General features: G+C 46.3%; 1 protein-coding gene and 1 non-coding gene across 2 annotated transcripts in view; one reads left to right on the forward strand and one right to left on the reverse strand.

The window, feature by feature from the left end:
- Positions 1-262: 262 nt before the first annotated feature.
- Positions 263-16,318, reverse strand: part of XKR6 (XK related 6) — a 33,841-nt gene continuing 17,785 nt past the window's right edge. Inside the window, exon 2 of the mRNA XM_025209508.1 lies at positions 263-2,121. Within this exon, the coding sequence (XP_025065293.1) occupies positions 1,157-2,121 (965 nt within the window). The 3' untranslated portion in view covers positions 263-1,156. The remainder of the gene's footprint in view (positions 2,122-16,318) is intronic.
- Positions 7,987-8,079, forward strand: TRNAI-UAU. Its single transcript is given in 2 exon segments — positions 7,987-8,024; positions 8,044-8,079. It is a non-coding gene; the product is annotated as a tRNA-Ile (tRNA).

The following is a 16,318-nucleotide window of genomic DNA, read 5'->3' on the forward strand; positions in this document are numbered from 1 at the left end:
ATGATACAGCAGGTCAAATTATTTTGCCAGTCACTGATCAAGTATTGTGCCTTTAAATTGACTTTCTTTTTGCTACTATGCTGAGTTTTATTATTACTGAAATAGTTATTAGATATGCGTAAATCTACTTTTGTACTATATTTTTGGTATGTAATTTAAAGATCACGGATTAGTTTCCAGAAATCAACATGACAGGCCTCCTTCTAGACTCACTCGCATCAGCGTGAATCAGGAGTAAGCCGACTGAAGTCCATGGAGTTACGGTGTGTAAAACTGTTGCAAGTGAGATCAGGTACAGTATCACTGGGGGAATTTGGTGCAAACTGGGCATAGCTGGCCATCACGTGTGGTCCATTCACATTAAGAAAACCATTGTGTCGGGGGATTGCTTTCATAACAGGGTTTGATCCAGTCCGCAACGACAGGACCAAACTATGTTATAATCATGTCGCCAAATTGTGTTACGGCCCTGATCGTCTCTTTCAACCATTTAAGATTCAAACGTCTTTTGGGGTGTCTCTGCTTTGCTTTCTCATCTTTAATCGGTTTGCTTTTTCACCAAAAGCCAATAAGAGCAGCGATTTTTTTGTTTGCACGTTTCTTTTTTTTGTCATCGTTGTAGGTTTGCTGTTGTTGTTTCTCTTTGCTTTTCTTTGCTTATTATTTTTTTTTTTTTAACGTTTTGTACATTACGGTTGTTCGTTTTTTTTCCTGGCATAAAATCACTGAAGAGTTTTGCATGAGAAAGGTGACAGTACTTAATGAAACTCAGCACCTCAGGGCATAAGGCAGTTGTAGGTTTGTTTGTTTGTTTGTTTGTTTTTATTTTTCAATCAGCACCAATCCCATAAATAATGTTAACACTTGGTATAAGGTATAAAACGGATACGGAGACGCCTCTTCTCCACCTCTGGATCCTAGGTGTGGAAGTTGAAATACTGTTTCTTGCGTGTAAAAAACAAAAGAAAAGTTTTTCTTTTTGTTTTTACTTACAAAACATAGAGAATATCTTTTTTTTTTTTCTTTTTTTTTATACATACAGCAACCAGAAAGAAAGCTTATCGGAAGGGCTGTGGTTGTTTCATGATCTGTATTTACCGTAAACAAAAATAAGGTCCCCTCTTTTACCTTTTTTTCCCTCTTTTTTAAAGGAGCTTTAAAGTGAAGATTCATATTGTAGCAACTCATATAAGAGAGGTCCGTCTCTATACCTAATACCTACGGCTGTGGGGGTGACATACTGGAGAATGTTGATAGTCCTTCTTAACCTCCTGTCTACAAAATGAGCATCCCATGCGGGGTACCTTTTTCTTGGGATGTCAATCTTAATGAGAGGACCTTCTGGGTAGTAGGCCCGCCCAGATGGAGTAGATGGCACCATTGCTCTCACCTGGAAAACTGGCAAGCAAGTGTCAGCTGTGAGTTCCTCCTGTTGCTCCGTGACCGCTCTGGTAGGCGTAGCCTGGGCCCCCCGGTACCCAGGGGTTTGAGGTGCCATGGGCTCAACATCAGGGGGCAAAGGAATGCCCCAGAGCAGCTCGGCACAACAGGAGCTGGCAAAAATCTTAGCTCTTGGCCCCATGGGATGCAGCACACCATAATATAACAGCATCAAAGCTATCCCAGCAACAAAGCTAAGAAAGACCCAACACAGTGCTGGCACGGCATATGAGTCAGTAGTGTTAGGATCTCTGTAAAAATACCAAAGGAGTGTCAAGGCAGCATTCTCTGTCAAGACTACAGTGTAATATGCAAACATTCGGTATCGAGTCCGCCCTTCCTTGACATTAAACCAGCAGAAAATGTACACAATCCCTACCACCATGTTGAAGAGGATCTCCTCCCACTTAGACATGCAGAAGTCTGTCCCACCATGGATGATCCAGAAAGCCATGGCGCACCAGTGGACCACTACAAAGATCCCAAAGTAGAGCTGGAAGATGGAAGCAAAGAGAGCAAAAGAAATAACTCTGGATGAGATGGTGAAGAGGCGCCAGAAGAGATGTATGAGGGCCCCTCTGTAGCTCATACTCTTCTTGTCATCCCTAGAGTCCCGAAGAAGCTTGTGATAGGAGGCTAGCACCCAAGCCAGGGACATCAGGGACGCCACAGAGGACACACCTGCCGGAAGACACACAAATCCACAAAGTCAGACAATAGGCATTGATCGAGGACCTCGCTCGCTCTCTACACGATCGTAACGGGGCGGGTACAATACAGGAAGAGCTCTCACAAAAATCTACAGGGGAAGAAAAATGCTGAAGTACAAATCACTGACCCATATGTTTTCCTTCACTCATTATTTCTAAGGAATTCTGCATCAGCGTATTTGTTATCACGAGCTTGATCCATTCTCCCAAATCAAAACACCCCCACACTTCGAAGGGTTAGGGACCAAGGGCTTAGCATTGGAGCCTCTACTTATATTTCACATACGCCCTCGGTCCTGATCATGACCCCAGCCAATCCACCCCGGGCCAAACTCTCATGCAGCTGGAAACCAGATCTGGATCTAACTTTTACAACAGGGACCCATTTCTATTCTGTGCAACTGGGTCTTTTTATTTATTTTTTTTTTGCTTTGTACCTGATAAGCTAACCATTTTGGGAGGGATCTGCTATACTACAGCATCTTAGAGTTATAATGTTGTTACCACAAGGCAGGACAGTTATACCTTGTTTCTACGTAGCCTAGATTTTTCATCTAAAATATAATGGATGCAAAGATCGTGATCTTTTCTTGTGTTTGGACATGCTGTGATGCTAGAAGAGAAGCCGCTCGTTTGGAGTCAACAGCAGTAAGAAGTTGTGGTGGACTAGTTTTTTCTTCACTTTGTGATTACTTGGAGAGACCAAACGTGGGTGAGAGTTACGGGTTTTTTGAGGGACTGAGTGCTCTCAGCTCCTACTGAACTCAGCAGGAGTCAGAAGTGGGCTGGTACGTCTTGGCTGGTTTCAATCTGGGCCCTGCGGACTTGGCATTAATACCCTGTAGGGCAATAAGGATCTGCTGTACGATGCAGGAAGCCCTCTGCACCGAGTGACTTCAGTGCAAGTTGAAGGCTTTCAAGCACATCGCAGGATTCAGCCCATTTCTGAGGGATGGCAAGCCCAGAGTCGAACTGTTCATAATGGGCTTTTGCCCGCTTTCATTATCACCCACTTACATCAATACTCGCCTGTGACAGAGCTATAACCATCACCGGTTATTGCCAGGGTCACCAGTCTTTGTCTTGAAACCATCCTTGGCAGTGTGCTCCATGTACCAAGACATGGGCAAGAGGCCTTACTACACTCTAGGGCACGGAGGATTCCCAAGGTTCACAACCCACTTCCTTCAACACCTTGTTCTTCCCATACATGCGATAACTCATGGCTCTCTGCCCTTCCAGAAGAAACCCTATGTGTTTCCTGTCCACTCCAGAGCAGATACATGCCCAGCAGATTCATCAAGCTGCTTTGTGCTAACCTATGAGGACTCAGAAGATTTGTAACGTGTAAGGTTTCCCACCCCGTCTTTTCCACTGAGAGCTATGGGACATCTCTCAAGCTCAGCTTTATGGATCTCCACCTGCAAGAACAGGGGAGACAAAACTTGGAGTCCATCATGGGCCATCTCCTGCTCCATTAAAGTTGATACCCATTTTGTCTGATTCTTTTTATTGACAAAACAGTGTCCATGCAATCCTCTGGTAACATTCTTTTAAAAATAAAAAAGAAATGGAACCATCATCTACCCCAAGACCAAACTGAATAACCCAGTGACAACATAACTGTAACAAAGATGAATCAAGTTTTTCATCTACAAAGACACTGCCCGAGCTCCTCACAACTGCCACCCAACCCTATCCATTGCCCATCTTTCTATGGAGGAGGAAAAAAGATGGATGCGAAACACCAACACCAGCTATTCCCCATAGCTCTCAGCCAGCTGTGGAGCGAGGGGAGTTTTGCCACTGATTCTAGTGGGAACAGGAAACAAATGAAATTAAAACCAGCAGTTATTTAACAAACAAACAAACAAACAAAAAACCAAAACCCTCAGGAAAAAAAAATCAAAGAAGATGTTTGTGGTTTATAAAGGAGAGGAGAAAAAGCACAATTCCATTTTTTTTTTTCAGGTGAAATCACCCGATTTCCTGAAGCCGAAAGAACAATTCTAATATTTGCAAAGTTCACACTTCCTTTTCCCTTCGCGTTCTAGGGAAAAAGGTGATTGTTTTATGCAAATCTTGCAAAGAGTAAACTTACATCGACAAAAACATACGTTGACAATGCAAAAACTGAAATGAGGTCAGTGAAAAAATCTGTATAAACCACGTTGCAAAGCCAAGGCAAAGGCAGCACTGTAGTCCCTGGAAGTCTATGAAAAACACCGGGTCAGATGAGGACTGGGTGAAAACCAGATAATAGAAGGCACCATATGTGGAAACCACAGTATAGTTAAGAGACGGTGACAAAACATTGTGCCAATTTATGGAAGGCACATCATCTTACTTATCCCTAGAGGACATTAAACCAACCAATGGGGTTAGGATCTCACTTGACGTTTTCCAGCCCTGCTGGCTGCAGAGCACTATTTGAAAAACTGCCCTGTGCTCTCCAGGTTTGCAGGAAATAAAAAAGGACCCCGTGTGTGTGTCCCCCAAGTCTCTTGCCCTCATGTTTCTATTAGCAGATGTCAGAAAGCAAGGTCCAAATCCTGTTTTGCCTTGAGGTGCCTAAGTGGCACTCACATAGCAGTGTAATTGTGGTTTACGGCACTTACACACGGTTAGGCTTATCTCTCCATAGGCAACAAAACAGGAATATCAGAGGTGTGTGTACTTGCTGGAAGCAACACGGGTGCCTTTCAGCCCAATAACTCAGTGCTTAGTGCACTTGAAATCCGCATTTAAGGTACCCTTGACCTAGAAGGGATTTGAGCCTGCATCTTCTGCTTCCCAGAAAAGTTCCTTAAGCACCAAGCCCCAGGCTCAGCATTACCCAAGAAGAAGCTAGTTAAGGTGGAAGGATACATCGGGGCCAGGATGAGGGAGTGTGGCTCAATGAGACAGATGCTGCATTACTTTCTGGCTCTGGCCCAAACTTCCAGTGGGACAGAAATGGTTCTACTGCGGTTTGCCCCATTTTAGCTGATATCATCATTATCATTATTATTACCATTCCAAATATTAAATGCAAGGTGCAGAAAGCACATAAGGGCTAAGTGGCAAGACCAAGGACCTTCCATCTCACTGAGCCACTCCATCTCTCTTGGGAGCCTGGTCCTGGCCACCCAGGCACATCAATGTAGAATAGGATTGAGCCGTCTGAGATGGGATAAGGGGAAAGAACCAGGTAACTAATTTGCATGCTCCAGTGGACTCAGTTGGGGAGATCAAATGAAGATTCATCCTAGGAAATCAGCAGTTCTGGCTTAGCAGGTCTGTCCTTAAATGCATACTAAATGAATAGATCATAAGATTTGAAGCTGATCTTTTCATCTGTCCACGCTGGCTGCATGATTTCCTAGGATGAATCCTCATTTGTTCTCCCCAAAGAATCACATCATGATTCAAAAACTGCAGCTGATGGAGAATTGACCGCACACCTTGCTCAGTTATTTCAGCTGCTAATTAGTCTCCACAACTGTGCCTTATTTCTGGCCTAGATTTGTCTGGCTGCAACTCTCAGACATCAGATGTTATTATACCTTTGGCAGCTAACTTGAGGAGCTTGGTAGGAAAATGTTTTGCACCCGTGCTCAAGTCACCTTAGTCTTCTCTTTGCATGTCCACAAAGCTCAAGCTCCTGGAGCCTCTCCCTTCCACCTTGGCCTTCCTAATGTTCTCCATGCATGCCTATGCAATACTCTCATGCCCTTTCCTACCACTATGACCATGTTTCCACTTTTTACAGGATTCCTTTTCAAGTTTCAGCTCTTTGAAGAGATTACTGGTCAGGCTGGTCTCCTGTTGCACTTCCACTTTCCATCTATCCCGATGAGACAGAAGAATGGACAGTAACTTGAGTAACAGTGGGCATGTCTACACGTGCATTAATGCACCGTAGTTACTGCACATTAAGTTCAGTACCTGTAATAACAGGCACTAACTCACTGGTGCATGCCTTTTTAGTGATGCTAATGTGCAGCAGACTAATTTTACTGCACATGGCTTTTGCCCTGATGCACTAATGCAGAGTAAAATTAGTCTACTGGCACATTTAGCGTTTTGTGTAGATGCACCCAGTGACCACAACATGACTATCAAGATCTTAAGGGGAGGAAGAAAGAAGAGCAGCAAAATAAGGACACTGCAGGTATGTCTACATGAGCTTTTACATACGCCTATACTTAATGCACATTTGCTTAATACACATTATGTTGAAGGTAAGAGGAAGACCAAAGATGTTAGGTCCCTTCTGGAATGCAGAAGGCAATCTAGTTACAGACGATGCACAGAAGACTGAAGTATTTCATGCCTTTTTTACTTCATTTTACACAAAGAGGGGCAACTACCAGACGATGAGCAGTTGGCAGCAGAGACAAGGAAGGAGACAAAGGACACCTATACACATGCCCAATGCCTGCTCTGGCGTGTGCAATCTATAAACCTGCTCTGATGCATGCAATTAATTGAGTCTGCTGGAGCAGGCTAATTAGTGCGCTCCAGCAGCCTTGGTCTTATGTGTATTCAGCATCCCCACATTTCAAAATGAGAGTGTGGGTGTTTTAATTACAGCTCATCGAACGAGCTTTAGTTAAAGCACCACCGATAGACTGAATACATGAGACACTGCGGGAGCTTTAATAAGAGTGGCGCCTGAGAGCCACTGTAATTAAAGCACCCAACTCCACCCACCACATTCCAGAGCACATGTAAAGATGCCCAAAGAGCCGATTACTTAGAGAAGCTAGATGCTTTCAAATTGGCAGGGCTGGATGGGACACACAGAAGGGTACTGAAGGAATTAGTTGCGGTAATTTTGGAACCATTGGCTATCCTTTTTGAGACCTCATGAAGGTTGGGTGAGGTCCCAGATGGCTGGAAAAGGGCAAATGCAGTGCTCATCTTTAAGAAGGGAATAGTGGCATACTGAGGCAGGGGAGGGGGGGCCATGGCCCTTGTGTGCTGGTCTGGGGAGGAGGGTGCTGGCCTGAGAGGCTGGGGTGCCTCCTGTGTTTTGTGTGTGGTCCACCCACCTGCCCGGCAGGTTGTGGCGTTCTTTGGCCGTTCCAGCCAGAAATTCCAGCCGCCACTGTGGCTAGTGTGCCACGCTGCTAATTCCCCTGCAGAAGTGCCATGGGGCAGGAGGCGGGGTCCCACACCCTGCTTGGATCACCCCTGGTGGGACTGGGGAACCCACGGTACGCCACTGGAAGGGGAAGAAGGAGGATCCAAGGTGCTGGAGACCAGTCAGCTTGACCTTGATGCCTGGAAGGTCATGGAACAGGTCCTCAAGGAATCTATTATGAAGCCTCGAGGGGAAACCAAGATGATCAGGAAGTGTCCGCATGGATTTGCCAGAGAAAGTCATGCCTGACCAACCTGATTTCTTCCTATGATAAAGTGACAGGTTCTGTGGATGGGGCAGAGCAGTGGGTATAGTATACCTTGACTACAGCAAGGCTTTTGATACTCTTCCACAACTGCCTCATTAAAAAGCTAAGGATATAGACTAGATGGAAATACTGTACGGTGGACACATAACTGGTTGGATCATTGTATTCAGTGAGTAGTCCTCAATGGCTGAATGTCTAGTTGGGAGGAGGTATCAGGTGGGGTTCCCCAGGAGCCTGTCCTTGGTCTGGTATTGTTCAACATCTTGATTAATGATTTGAATGATGGGATCAAGTGCATGCTTAACAAATTTGTAGATGACACCAAGTTAGGTTGAGTTGTGGATACTTGGGAGGATGCTCCGGAAGGCAGAGTTAGGATCCAGAATAGATAGACTGGAGAAATGGTTTGCAATCAGTAAAATGAAACTCAAGCCAGACAAGCTCCAGTGGTGCAATGGGCTAGCATGTGGTACTTATACAGCAGTACTGAAGAAGTAATGCTAAGGTTGTGAGTTCAAACCTCACCTGGAGCATTTGGCTTTTTGAGAACTACTACTATCAGGCTCTTCTCCTGAAGAACGAATTGCGAAGAGCACAGATGCCCAGATACATGAAGATGGACAACAGGAAGATCACCAGGGAGACGCGTGGAAGATGGTTATCTCAGGTCCCAAGGCACACAGTACCAGGGTCACTCCTCCCTTGGAACTGAGCAACAGGTATGCACATTATGCCTGTGTGAAGTGGCTAGCATCAGCTTTGGATTTGGACTCAGCCAATTTGAGGGCCAGTGATTTGATTTGATAATTCGAATCATTGTCCCGAATCAATTCGGATGAATCTGATTTGGAGATTCGGCCACTGCCAAATCTTTGAATCAAACAGGCCCCATCTCCTGCCCACTCTCTCAGCCCCATCAATGGCTGCCCCACCTGACCCCACTGTCCTGGCACTTAAAAAAAAATTCCCTGAACTCACTGGTTCCTGCCAGGCAGGGGGCAATCCCTCCTGCACCCCACTGTCTCGCCCTGTATGGGGGGCTCTGCCATGAGCCCCCAGAAGCCCCGATGGCCGCTGCAGCAGCTGGTGGGTATGGGGTGGGGTTTTTTCGGTTTTTTTTAAGTGCTGGGATGCTGGGGCCGAACAGGGTAGTCATTGACAGGGCTGGGAGAGTAAGTGGGGGGTGGAGGGCACTCAGGGGGGCTGGGGGAGCTGGCAGGGGCTGGGGCCTGGCAGGGGCCCCCCCCATGGTCCCCTTCCTCTAGCCCCACTCCACGCTCTACTTACTGGCACGGAGCCTGGGTCCAGGTTCCAGTGGTGGCGAGCGGGGACTGCCCAAATCACCTGATCTCTGAATCTTTCTCCAAATCTTTTTTGAATTGATTCGAGGCTTCGAATTGATTCAAACCTTTTTATTAGTCTTCCGATTTGATTCAGATTCAGAGATTCAGTCACCAAAGCAGGCTGAATCTTCTCTGAATTGAATCAGCACCTAAAGCTTCGCACAACCCTAATGCACATCTGACATCACCAGCAGAGACATCAGCAGAAACACTGGCTCTGGATGAGGGGAGGCAGCTAGCTGCCACCCCTAAGAAGAGATGCAGGATGGTTGTGTTGGGTGATTCCCTCCTGAAAGGGACAGAGGGAGCAATCTGCCACCCTGACCCTCTGGTCCATGAGATCTGCTGCCTCCCAGGGGCCCATATCCAGGACATGGCACAGAGGATTCCTAAACTTGTCCAGCCCTCCGACCACTACCCCATGCTTCTCATCCATGTGGGCATGAATGACACGGCTCAGAGCAATCCTGGCCAGGTCATGAGTGATTACAGGGCTTTGGGGGCTGGGCTTAATGGGTTTGGGGCACAGGTAGTTTTCTTCTCCATCCTCCTGGCTGCAGGCCACGGGCCTAGGGCAGATGGATGTACTAAAGAGGAGAACCAAAGGCTCCAGTGATGGTGCTACCAAGAGGGTTTCAGCTTCCTTGACCACAGTATTAACTTCAGAGATCTTCTGGGATGGGACAGTATGCACCTCACACCAAAGGGGAAGGCTCTTTTCTTGACCAGGATGGTGGACAGGGCTTTAAACTAAGATCTCTTGGGGGTGGGGGAAAACAAGAACAGCTAGTCCAGGGGCCAGCAAACAAACTTCCATTACAACAGGAGAAGACAGGAAGGACACTACGGCATGAGCTGAGGGAGTGGAGCTCCCTCAATGTGACAGAAAACCAAGGACCTCCAGCGGAGGGCTCAAATGCCTGTACACAAATGCCAGGAGCATGGGGAACAAACAGGAGGAACTGGCCCTCCTGCTTTCCAGAAGGGATAGGGATAACAGAGACCTGGGGGGATTCTACCCATGACTGAACTGTAGCTATAGAGGGCTACAGCATGCATAGGAGAGATCACATTGGGAAAAAGGGTGGAGGCGTAGCTCTATATGTAAAGGAGCAGTACACATCGTTGGAAGCTGAAATTGGTACTAAGGAAGGGCAACTTGAGACCCTCTGGGTCAAGATACGGTGCGGGGGTGGGGGCGGGACATGGTGAAAGGGACCTAACTGTAGGAATATAATACAGACCTCCAAATCAAGATGAGGAGCTAGATCTGGAATTCTCCAGAGAACTGGAAGAGACTACGAGAGCACGGGATATGGTCGTTATGAGTGACTTTAATTACCTAGACAGCTCTTGGGAAGAACACTCAGCCCAATCTGACTGGTTACAGATTCCTGACTTGTATCAATGAACTCTACCTGTCTCAGGAAATATGCTCCTAGATTTAGTTTTGGCCAATGGGGCAACCTGGTGTGTGATCTGACAATAGAGGGTAACCTATGCAACAGTGATCACTGTCTGTCATAGGGCTGGGACATCTGTCAGTAAGGTACAAATTCTTGACTTTAAAAAAAAGTTGACTTCAATAAACTAAGGACTTCAGTGAGGAGTGCCCTACAGGATCAAAGACCACAGGCAAAGAGTGTGGATGAAGAGTGGTCGCTCCTCAAGGGCACAATCCTTGGTGCACAGAAGCTGTCTATACCTGTATGCATCAAAGGTGGCGCAGGGGTCGGGAGGCCATCTTGGCTCAATAGGGAAGTCGCAGATCTTCTGAAAAAGGAAAGCAAGGTTTACCCACAATGGAAGCTAGGAATAGGTCCCAAGGAGAACTGCATAAGATTGGCCCACACATGTAGGGGGCAGATTAGAAAAGCAAAGGTGGTGACTGAATTCAGGTTAGCAACCAAAATCAAGAAGAACAAGAAGTCCTTCTATAGGCATGTAGGTAACAGGAGGAAAACCAGTGGAAACGTGGGACCACTGCTCAATGCATCTGGACATCTGATTCATAGATTCATAGATTCATAGATGTGGGGTCGGAAGGGACCTTGCAGATCTTCTAGTCTGACCCCCTGCCCTGGGCAGAAAAGAAAACTGGGCTCAAATGACCCCAGCCAGGTAATCGTCAAGCTTCCTCTTAAAGACCCCCAAAGTAGGAGCCAGCACTATTTCCCTTGGAAGTTGGTTCCAGATCCTAGCCGCCCTGACAGTGAAGTAGCGCCTCCTGATGTCTAGCCTGAACCTACTCTCTAACAACTTATGGCCATTATTCCTAGTTACTCCGGGAGGTGCTCAGGGGAACAAGGTCTCTCCCATTCCCCGCTGGTCCCCCCTAGTAAGTTTATAGACGGTCACCAGGTCCCCTCTTAGCCTTCTCTTGCGAAGGCTGAACAGGTTCAGGTCCCATAGCCTCTCTTCATAGAGTCTGCCCTGCTGCCCCTGATCATGTGGGTGGCCCTCCTCTGGACCCTCTCCATGCTGTCCACATCCCTCCTGAAGTGCAGCGCCCAGCACTGGATGCAGTACTCCATCTGCGGCCTGACCAGTGCCGCATAGAGGGGGAGGATCACCTCCCTGGACCAGATCGAGATGCATCTGTGGATGCACGACAAGGTACGGTTAGCCTTCCTGACCGCATCCCCACACTGTCGGCCCATGTTCATTTTGGCATCAATAATGACCCCAAGATCCTTTTCTGCCTCTGCACTGACGAGAAGGGAGTTCCCCAGCCTGTAGGTCTGCTGCTGGTTCTTCCTCCCCAGGTGCAGCACCTTGCACTTGTCAGTATTGAATCCCATCCTATTCTGATTTGCCCACCCCTGTCATCTGTCCAGGGCCAGATGTATCCTGTCCCTCCCTTCTAGCATGCCCACCTCACCCCAAATCTTGGTGTTGTCCACGAATTTAAACAGGGTGCTCTTCACCCCCTTGTCCAAGTCGCTAATAAAGAAATTGAACAGCGCGGGCCCAGGGACCGAGCCCTGGGGGACTCCACTGCTCACATCCCTCCAGGTCGAATAGGGCCCATCCACCACCACTCTCTGAGTGCGGCCCCTCAGCCAATTTGCGACCCATCTGACTGTGTAGGCATCAATGCCACAGTTGCCTAGCTTTTTAATGAGAATGGGGTGGGAGACAGTGTCAGTGTTGGTGCCCCCCCAACAGGGCCACTGCTATCAGTGGCTTCTGTGGGTGCCCCCCCCCAGATTCAGGAGGCACCAGTCACTCATGTCTGCGACTTCTCTTGTGCGCCATGAATTCTCAAAGAGGTTCGCCATCAATCCTGTGATGACTTCAGCTAGTTCGTTCAGCATTCTCGGATGGATTTCATCCGGTCCTGCTGACTTATAGATATCCAGCCTCTCTAGCTGTACTTTCACCAGCTCTACATTGACTGTTGGTAGGTAATCACTGATCATCCCTACTGTGACTATTCTGCTTCATATTTGCATTCGGCAGGCTATCACTCTTAGACTGGTAGAATACAGATGCAAAGCACTTGTTCAGGACTTCATTTTTCTCCTTGGTGTTGGTGATCATGAGGACGTGGGGACCAGAGGTCTGATCCAATATAGCAATTCCCACATTCCTTATGGGTGAACCTGAAAATGTCTTACCACTTTCTGATCAAAGTGAATGTTTCTTTAGAGTTGACCTAGATTTCTGCATTGCTATCTACAATTACAATCTGCAATCTACTTTCTGCATTGATACTATCTGATTTCTGCATTGCTATCTACAATCTAGTGTAGCTATCTATTGATCCCTCCCCCTCAGACCCAAGCTACAGAGCACATGTAACACCTTCCTCTTCACACATACCTTTCCTTTTCTTTCTTTCACTATTTTCCTGTCCAGGTCCCTTCTGAATTTATAATCCTGCTGTGCTGCTGCCTGAACCAGGCCTTGCTATGTTTCCTTCCCCTATTCCTTCCAAACCATATAGTTAGAAGAGAGATTTCCAATTGTGACTAAAGAGAAAAGCCACCAACATCTCAGATAACGTGGTGCTGTAACTGCTGCCAAATGCTAGTTTCTTTATGTGATGTCCTCCATCACTTCATGTGGTTTGACTGGGGTTTTTAAGCTCCTGTAGTTTAGTGAAGCAAGCTTTCTAGGGTGGGATTTTCCAAAGCTCCCAGTCACTGCCTACCTTTGCTTTCACTGATGTCAATAAGCTTTGAAATTTCCACCACTCCTGGGCTGACAGTTCATGTCTGGGAGCAGAGGAGAACCTCTATGAGACGTTGAGTGCCTCCCGCTCCTAATCAACACCTTTTGAAGCACTGCGCGGTCAACATCTCTTAGGACAAATGCTCAAATTTTTAAAATAATTTAGCGATCTCACTTTCACTGATGGGAAATAGAAGCCTAAAGGCCTTTAAAAATCTGCCTTTCAATTCTTGCCTCTCTCTATATCCAATAGTTCTCCCAGCCCCAACCACTGTAGTATCTGAGAAGCTTGCAATACTGAAGGTTTTACCTACCTACATCATGTCAGATGGAGAAATACATTATCCCCATGTTACAGATGAGGATCTGAGGCAAGGTGAGATTACTGGAGTTGTCCAAGACCCTACAGAAAGCCTGTGAAAGGGTAGGGAATATAGACCATCCCAGACCTGGATATTGTATCTACCATCTTGGATAAGTACTAGGAGGACTTTGAGCTGTAATTCATTTTTTCCTCCAAGAACAAATGTATTTTAACTGCCTGAAATAGCAGTTTTCGTAGGCAGGACAAGGATTGATAATCAGTAAACCACAATTATAAGAGGTATTGGAAAACAATCAAGAGAGGGAAAAAGCAGTCAAAATACAAGGAAGAAAAAATCTTCCTTACATCGAGAGCTCATTGACTGTGGAGCTCATTGACTTCTCCGGGAAAGAGGCAGAAGCCTCACTGCTTGGCACAGTCAAAAATTAAGTGGACAAAAATACTAGAATGTATATTGTAGGGAAAAAGCTTGTACTGGCCCAGGGAGGGAGATGGAGCAGAATCCCCTCCAGTGAAACGGATGGGCAGAAGCGCTATAAGCCAATAAAACCGCAGTCAAATCCTCCAGGGTAGGCTGAATTTCACGCTGAAGAGCCTAACTAGTAGATTTTGTTCCCTCATTCTGATGTGAATGACCCAAACAATAAAAAAAATAAAAAAAGACATAGCAAGAATCTAATTAAGACATCCCCCAAGACTCTTGATTTGCCTCTTTCTGCACAATCGATATTTGCAGGTAAGGCTTAAACAACATGTAATTCCCTTAAAACCAGACCAAACCACAATCGACAAGAAAAACACAGTACATGAAAAGCATTTAATCATCAACTGGTCTGCGTTGTTCAGGTTAAGCATTTGCATTTAACCTTACAATGGCTCTGTTCAAAGCTATCTGGCACATCATGGATGGAAAACCACCAGCGTGCGCTCGCAGTCCTAGCTCTTGGGGTTGGCCTGCTGAGGAAATCAAGCGGTTCTTTCAAAAGGATACACATGTCATTTCATAAATAATCTAACAGCTCAGTTATTTTCTGCAAGTAATTGTAATGTACTTACCGTATCATAGTCCCTAAATACTCACTGTGGTGTCTGTCCCTTTAAAACTGAAAAAGATGCCTATCAAGTTGATGTTCTATTTCCTTTTTCACATTAATTCTCCTTTCGACTGTTCTAAAAAAATGGGAAGATACAAAACATTCTCTCAGGTGAACTGGACACCACAGTAAGTATTCAGACCGTGACATGAACCCTTCCACCAACTCTAGCGTGGTGGCCTTGCCTGCTTCACGTTAAGTGCTAATTTCCAGTGACAAGAGGCACCTGCTCACCGGTGAGTCAGCTTTCGGGGCTGGGAAGCCTGTCATCACTTTTATTCCCAAGTGGTGCATTCATCTGCGGACGCCTTGAAGCTCAGTGTGAAATCTGCTTCTTCAACAGGTCTTATTCTTATCTATTTTTTTTTTTTTTTAGAAAGGGACTTATTCTGATCCCATAATGGCCACACGTGAGAGCGACTCCTTTGATTTCAGAGAAATTCTTCCCAGTGCCTGTTTTACATTTGCTCCTGTAAGATTATTTTGTTGACCCTTTTTGTTTCCTTTCCTCATTCTTCCTGGCAAATGAATGCTTTCTTCATCCTCACGTTTCTAGTCAGAGATTTACATGGACAAACAGAATTCAGGAGTAATAAAGAAGTAACTGGACAGATTCCCTTGCAACTCTGCCAGCCCCGTTCATCTACAGATCAAACAATGCTCCACCAGCCATAAGCATCACAACACTCCTCTAAGATAGGGAAGAAGCCTCAGCCCTACAACAGAGATGGCCCTAAGGCAGGGGCAGGCAATTATTTCAGGTGGAGGACCACTTACTGAGTTTTGGCAAGCCATCAAGGTCTGTGGGGGCTGATAAATATTAATTTTCTAATTTTTTTAGGGGCCCCGCAGGCTGGATAGAATGGCCTGGTGGGCCACATTCGGCCCGCGGGCTGCATATTGCCCACCCCTGCCCTACCACAAGGTCATGAGTGCTGCCCTCATTTCTTGTGGGCAGGTACCATCTTGCATGAATGACCAACACCTTGCAAGACCAAGTGACTTGCTCACCATTACCCAGGTCGCCTCAATGCAACTTTAGAGAAATATGTGGTTTTGTCCAAGCGTCATAGAGGTGTATCAGCTCCCAGGAAACTTCATGGGAACTCCTTCCATATGTATTATTTTTTTCATCACATCTACTCCCTATTTATCTCCTCTCTAACCCCCAAACATAGGCATCCCCAGGCTGGCACAGACCCAGCATCCTCTCTCTGGCCGTAGCTAGGACCTCATGGTTTTGAAGAAGGCCTACATGCCTTTCAGTCAGCAGATGTGAGATAAACTGCCCTCTATATTATGTCTCCTAAAGAGAAAGAGATAATGACTTAAACTGATTCAGGAGGGTTAATGTTCCTTCCTCAACATCAGCTACCAATAACAGTGACAGCCACTCCAAATCGAACAAGCTTCATCCAGTGCTAAAGTTGGACCGGTTTTGCTACCTCTGCGTTGCTCCCAGTTTGTCCACATGTAACAGCCACTGCCCTTTTGACGAAGCTCCAAATGTATGTGCTTCCGTATCTTAAGGCCTGGTCTACACCTAAAGTTTTATATTGGACAGGAGTATGAAACCCCCCCACATTTTTAACGGTGAGCCTTGACACACAGCATGTTTACACCGGTGTAATCAGCATCACACGTGGACTGAAAGGAAATGACACACATCTCTCACCCAGATTAATTTTGCCCAGTTTGGAATTCCCCCCGAAGGAAGCAGGTGCATACTCCACATACTCCACCAGTGTAGGTTATACTGGTCTCGGTGTTATACAATCACAGGGTTGGCGGACGTCTCAAGAGGTGCCCAACCCCATGCATGAATGCAGGAATG

This window comes from Alligator sinensis, unplaced genomic scaffold (assembly GCF_000455745.1).
Source record: "Alligator sinensis unplaced genomic scaffold, ASM45574v1 scaffold393_1, whole genome shotgun sequence".
Classification (NCBI taxonomy): Eukaryota; Metazoa; Chordata; order Crocodylia; family Alligatoridae; genus Alligator; species Alligator sinensis.